We start from the raw sequence: 6,000 nt of genomic DNA, 5'->3' as shown, positions 1-6,000 counted from the left end.
AATCTAGATGTAGCCGGAGGTTTTCTCCCTCCCGGCCACTGTGTGGCACTATGCTGGGGTTATGTCCCCCTGATTGCTGGGCAGCGCCAGTCTGCTGGTTATAACCGGGTGAGCGGCCACAGCATGCCCTTTTTCCTTCCACTCTTTGATCCCTCGGGTGGTGGCTGCGGTGTGGCGTGGCTGCAGCGAGGCTGCAGCGTGGCGTGTTAGACTTCAGGCACATTCCCCATACATACAGCACGGCAAGTGGCCTGCTATACCGACGGACGGGTCGTCCTGCTGGGAGATCTGTTGAGGTTGGGTTTGTGTCCGCAGCGTATCCGTGCTGTTAGGCGCAACACTCTCGCCCTTCTGTGCATAGGAAAAGGCTGCAGTCAAGTGTGTGGCATGTCTCTTGCCACCGCTCCCTGGAGTAGTTCTGCTGTTTTGGCTCTGTGGGTTCTGACGGAATCTGGTTGCTCTGCCCTGCGCTGGTTCTGGCTGGCCGCTTTACTCATGGCCTCTCCACCCGTGTCGATCGGCTGGTGGTGTAACCTTGAGCAGGCAGCGTCTGAAGCCACTAATTTTAACCATTGTTAAATTAAATTGTTTCCTTTTTATAAATTGTAGGATTTATTCTGTTTTGTATTTCTGTAGCTTGTAGTTAAATTGTGGATTACTTGTTTTTCTTTCTTTGAGTGTTTATTTTATTTGCTATTATTGGTTCTAAGTATGTGCATGTGTGTGGATGAATGTCTTTTAATTAGTACCCATTGTTGTTTCCTTTTGGCTATTAGTTTACATTTTATGCACTCGTGGCATTGTTTTAACCTTAAATTTTTGTGTTGGACAGGTGTGGGCCCCAGGTGGCAGCCCAACTCCCTGTTGGTGGCGTTCTTCACGATTCCCTTTTGAGTTGGTGTGCAGTGTCACGGGTGGTGAGTTTGTGATTCCTTTCCCCTTTTTTCTTCCCTGCTGCTGTGGTAAGCCCCAGCCCTGTCCTTCCTCCATTTTATCCTGATAGCCAGCATATTGTATGTTTCTGTATTGTTAAGTGTTAATTTCATTTGTAATAAAATATGTTTTTATATTGAATGCTCTCTGCCCCCTGTGGATAATTGAACATGTGTGACCCTCAAACTTTAAATCTTTAATTTCCTGGGGGTGAAATTCCCCTAGGTGGCGTTGTTGCAAACAACCACAACCCAGTGCGCCACATTCACATACCCGGTCTTTATTTCTACATATGTCTATCTTTATTTAAGCCTTACTTGATTTTTTTAATATTGCTATGTTTATACCTGCTTTTGCTCCTTCACATCTTTCTCAGGGGCTCTGTAACGTTTGAATTTCCCTATGGGGATTAATAAAGTACTTCTGATTCTGATTCTGATAACATAAATAAATAAATAACATATTACCAAATATCACAACAACACAAGTCAAACTTATAAACATCACATCAAATAGATATAGAATTAAACAGTCCTTTGCTTAGCCTAGTGTAACAATAAAGCCCAGTTGTGTTACTAGCCCATGAAAAAGGGGGTAAGGTCTTTTTTGGATGTGCTGTTTGAAGTCCAGTGAAGTGGTCTTGTTGGTTTGTGGCTCCTGTTGTGCATCTGCTGGTCAGACCTTGTGTTGTGGCCAGTTGTGCTGAAGTTCTTAGGCAGGCTCTTGCATCGCTGCTTTTGAGCAGCATTGAGCAGCTGTGACCAGAGCGACTCTTGGTTTTCACAGTTTCAATTCAATTCAATTCGATTCAATTCATTTCAAGGCACTTTACATAGAAGGCCAAGGAGAGTCAAAATGGGTGGAAAAGAGGGGAGAGAAGAGAGAGACAGTGGGTAGGGTGATGAGAGGGGGCTATAGAGGCGAGAGAGGCGAGAGAGACAGGGAACACTTGAGCACCATCAGGAATCAGTTCTGACTAGTTATAATGAAAACAATAACAGTGTAAAGATATTTATTGATTATTGGTGGTGGCAGCAACGATTCAAATAATAATGAATTACTAATATGTATGGTTGTTATTATCATTATATAGTTGTTGTCCTGCAGTTCTGGAGTCAGACATACCTATATACTTATTTAATTTCCTATATTTGATCTGAGCAAAAAATCCAAACTACGAAACAAACGTTCATTTTCCAATTTGTTTTTCTTTTGTTTTTAAATACCCATTTGTGAACGGAAAATCCAAGAACCAAAAGATACACGGACCCCCGCCCCTGGCCAAAAAAGCCGTATTTTCGAACTTTTCCACAGAACGTAAACGCATCATAAGACCCCCCCCCCCTTTACGTCAGTGAGTTTACATGTTCACGCAGGCAGCAGACGGATATCTGTTCACACAGGTACAGCCGCGGAGTGTAGCCTTCACCTGTAAATATGCGGAAGCAACATGTTTTTATGAGATAAATGCTTAATTTGGAAATGGACAGCTTTTGCAGTGAAAAGCGGTGTAATGGTGTAGTGGAGGTCTAACGCTCATGAAACGGACACAGCTGCATGAATTATCCCGTGTCACCGAAGTGTTTTCACCTGGGAAAGAACTGTGCAACAACCTCCGACATGTTCTTCAAGACTCCCGAGGTAAACACACTCTATTCATCTCAATTCGTTTTACAAGGAAGGTTTACGACATGTTATTTGGGATTGTGGAGGTTAACAGACAGACCCTCTTACTCTAACTCTTCTGTGTTTACCCCCTCAAATCTGTCTAAGTAAAAAAAGAAAAACCGTCTCCTTATCATAAGTCACTTATGATATGAGTGCTGCTAATTGTGACATATTTTATCTAAGGTGACTCCATTTTAATGGGCCAAAGACAAAACAATTCATATAGCAATATCACAACATAAAACACGGATATCAGATGAAACACAAATAATAGTTTAATCCTATAAAATGAATTGGTTTTTTTTTTCAAGAGCTAACTTTCTGACTTTCAGGATTTTTCTAAAAATATTTGGAGCCTCAACACATGCTTCAGTTTAAAAGAAGACACATTATGCATATTGACTAGGTTTCTTATGGTCTTAATAAAACATATATAAGACACTGTGGTCAAAATAAATAAAGAATCAAGTATCACAACTTCATCATGCCTGTGTGAAGAGCCCTATTCAGAGTGGCCTGTTTATGAGCATATTAGTTTGAATGCTATAGAGCCACTTCTCCCCCCCTCGTATGCACGCTTGCTATCTAGTTTTACTTGTGATCAGATTAACTGGTGGTATTTGTTTAAGTTTCATCATACCAGTATGAATTACAGATGTACAACTGCCAACACTCAAACCCTTAAAGGTCCAGTGTGTAAGATTCAGGTGAAAGAGATCTATTGGCAGAAATTGAATGTAGAATAATCCTCATGATGTTTTCACTAGTTAATTTCATCTAAATTGTATGAATTGCAGTTTTCTTTACCCCAGAAAAGGCCCTTTATATTTAAATACTTTATATTTACATCGAGGTAGGTCCTCTCTACGGAGGCCGACATGTTTTGTACATTAGTTCAGACTGGAAAAACTAAACACCTTTTGAGTTTTTATGACAACTGAAGGCTACCACAGGTTCTCTTTCATGTTTGGAAAGGGAGGGTGAGGTGAGGGGTGTTGCTCCAACATGCAACTTCACCACAAGATGTCACTAAATTCTACACACTGTACCTTTAACCCCTAACCATACACCATTTAACCTTATGCTTATGTTTTTTCTTTTGTATTTTTGGCTATGTGAACTCTGAGGAGAGAAAGAGAGTGACAGGGAGAGGTGTGTGTCAGCCGCTCCTGCCAAGCTGGTCAGAAACCAAAAGTAATCAAGGATTTCTCCCCTCGCTGTGAACTCCTCCGAAGGAGTTCTTTATCCAGCGTTGGTGGAAATAAGACTGTTTAATCAGTTCCCTCTTCTCAACTAACATTTTAGTGGCTCGCACACAAAAAATGTGACTCGTGAGTGACAGGACACCATAGTTGAATATCGTAGATTTTACAATTCTTACGTTTATGAAACCGCGGATATCGTAAAATCGGTTAATCATGAAATCCCTAGTTTACACACAGTCTTGTACTATATTTTGTTTAGCTGTGATATCGAATGTTGCAATTTGGGTTGTTCTGTGATGACTAGATGTTTGAGAAAAAAATTAAAAGAAGCAAATAATATCATATATCAAATTCTGTCTAAACAAATGCGAAGGATGTGGCTCACAGTAAATTTAAGATGCATGTTGAGAATAGCAAAACAATACAATACAACTGCATACGCAATCCGTGAAACACAAAATGACTGAATAGAGTGAGTTGGCATATTTGGTCAGGGGACTTTATGCACTATCTACTACAAGAATTGACTGATACAGGTTCATTGAATCAAGCTCCCACAAAGCACACATTCATCTGAAATGTGAGAAAAAAGAAATACAATGTAGTTCAATAATTTAGACATTGAAAAGGTGCTCCGGACAAGCCTGTCCACTGCACCTGTGTCATGTTGACAATACATCCAACACAGTCGGCACAATGTTTGCCTACTTTAACAAACAATGACTAGAGAGTACATGAAAGCTTAATACATCACATTAAAGCATGTTCACTTACTTTACTCACAAAGCTGCATGAGCTTCCATCTTGTTGATGCGAGTGATACAACGTGTGTGGTGTATGCATTGTAATGACAACTATGAAAACTCTTTAGCATAAAACAAAGCAGTTTGCACTGAGCCTACGCCGACTCTTGACCAGCCATAAAAGGGAAAGGTATCGGATTGACAATCGGTGCGTTCAACGACCAGTCGGTCAAGCATAAACATATCTTACGCCAGCCATTATGATGAAGAAGAATAGACTTGAAGATACCTGCTTAGCTCATGCTAAGGAGCTAGGCTAATGCTATCCTTTGTTGCTAACTGGCTACTGCTGTGGTCTTCTTTTTTCTGAATGATAGCGGTCAACCCAACAAACCTACCTAGAGGTAAGTTACCCTGAAACTATACAAGAAAACCTGAAGAATTGATTTATATATTATCATAATTATTGGGGGTGTAACGGTACACAAAAATCACGTTTCAATACGTCCCTCTGATTTGACATGCAGTACACTAGAAACAAGGAACAGAAAATATACACATTTTTTTATCAACCCTGGTTAACAGAACAGACTATGGTTTTGTCTTTCTCAACTAAGTAATTTTTACAAAAATCAAATAACAAAATAAACACTCATAAATAAAATTAATATAGACAAATAAATAACAATTAAGGTGCAGCATGTAGAAAATAAACTGTACTTAAACAGCTCTGTTATTTTATTATTATTATCAAATTTAATTAAAAAAAAAAAAACTTTTCTGCATAGTTTGCAGTACGTGGCCCTGCTGGTACTGATAATGTCTCCTCTGTGGAGCACACTCTCGCTCAATGGACATAGGTTCATGAAAGGCTGGTATGACTTGCTGGCTGAAATGCGGACGGGAGAGAACTTTGTAATGGAGCTCGATTACTTTCAGTGTGTTTGAACCCTGCGTTCTCACCAACAGAGAACAGTCGCATGTCAGCTGCTATAAAAACAAATTTTTATTGCTTTGCCACTGTCTGAATTATTTGCAAGCGGCAGCTGGTTTTGCATGTATTTCATAACTAATGTTATTCCCAAAGTTACATAACTCTGTTGATGCCGTTTCAAATGAGTCAGCATGTTTGATGTGCTATCAGCTACATATCCGATAGTTGTTGCATAATGTCGGCTTCTGTATGATCCACTTGTCTCTGTCGTTTGTCATTATAGTGACTCTGAAGCTGAAGTGTTTCCACACAGAAGGCTTAAATGATTTGGGAGGGTCTTCACACTCCTGTTGTCTGCGGGCGCTATTACCACAAGCCTGCAGCACATCCTGTCCTTCGCTAAAGTTGTCGCTCAGAATTTGAGACACACACAAATAAGATCCACATGTGGATTCACTGCATTCGTACTGATTCGTACCGAAAGGCCTGTACGAGAAATATTTAGTTCAGATACATA

At 40.2% G+C, this 6,000-nt stretch overlaps 1 protein-coding gene across 13 annotated transcripts in view; it reads left to right on the top strand.

Moving 5' to 3' along the window:
- Positions 1-2,311: 2,311 nt before the first annotated feature.
- LOC109642385 (anoctamin-9-like) overlaps positions 2,312-6,000 on the top strand; it is a 119,392-nt gene continuing 115,703 nt past the window's right edge. For 4 of the 13 annotated variants that reach the window (XM_069521889.1, XM_069521984.1, XM_069521687.1 and 1 more), the window contains exons 1-2: positions 2,322-2,574; positions 4,927-4,953. In XM_069521889.1, coding sequence (XP_069377990.1) covers positions 2,472-2,574; positions 4,927-4,953 — 130 coding nt within the window. In that variant the 5' untranslated portion in view covers positions 2,322-2,471. Of the gene's footprint in view, positions 2,575-4,926; positions 4,954-6,000 lie in introns of all 13 variants that reach the window. The other 9 variants (XM_069522092.1, XM_069521806.1, XM_069521844.1 and 6 more) reach the window with 8 other exon arrangements.

The sequence above is a fragment of the Paralichthys olivaceus genome, chromosome 1 (assembly GCF_024713975.1).
Source record: "Paralichthys olivaceus isolate ysfri-2021 chromosome 1, ASM2471397v2, whole genome shotgun sequence".
Taxonomy (NCBI): Eukaryota; Metazoa; Chordata; class Actinopteri; order Pleuronectiformes; family Paralichthyidae; genus Paralichthys; species Paralichthys olivaceus.
Note: the sequence above shows the minus strand (reverse complement) of the source record. Positions and strands in the feature narration are given on the sequence as shown.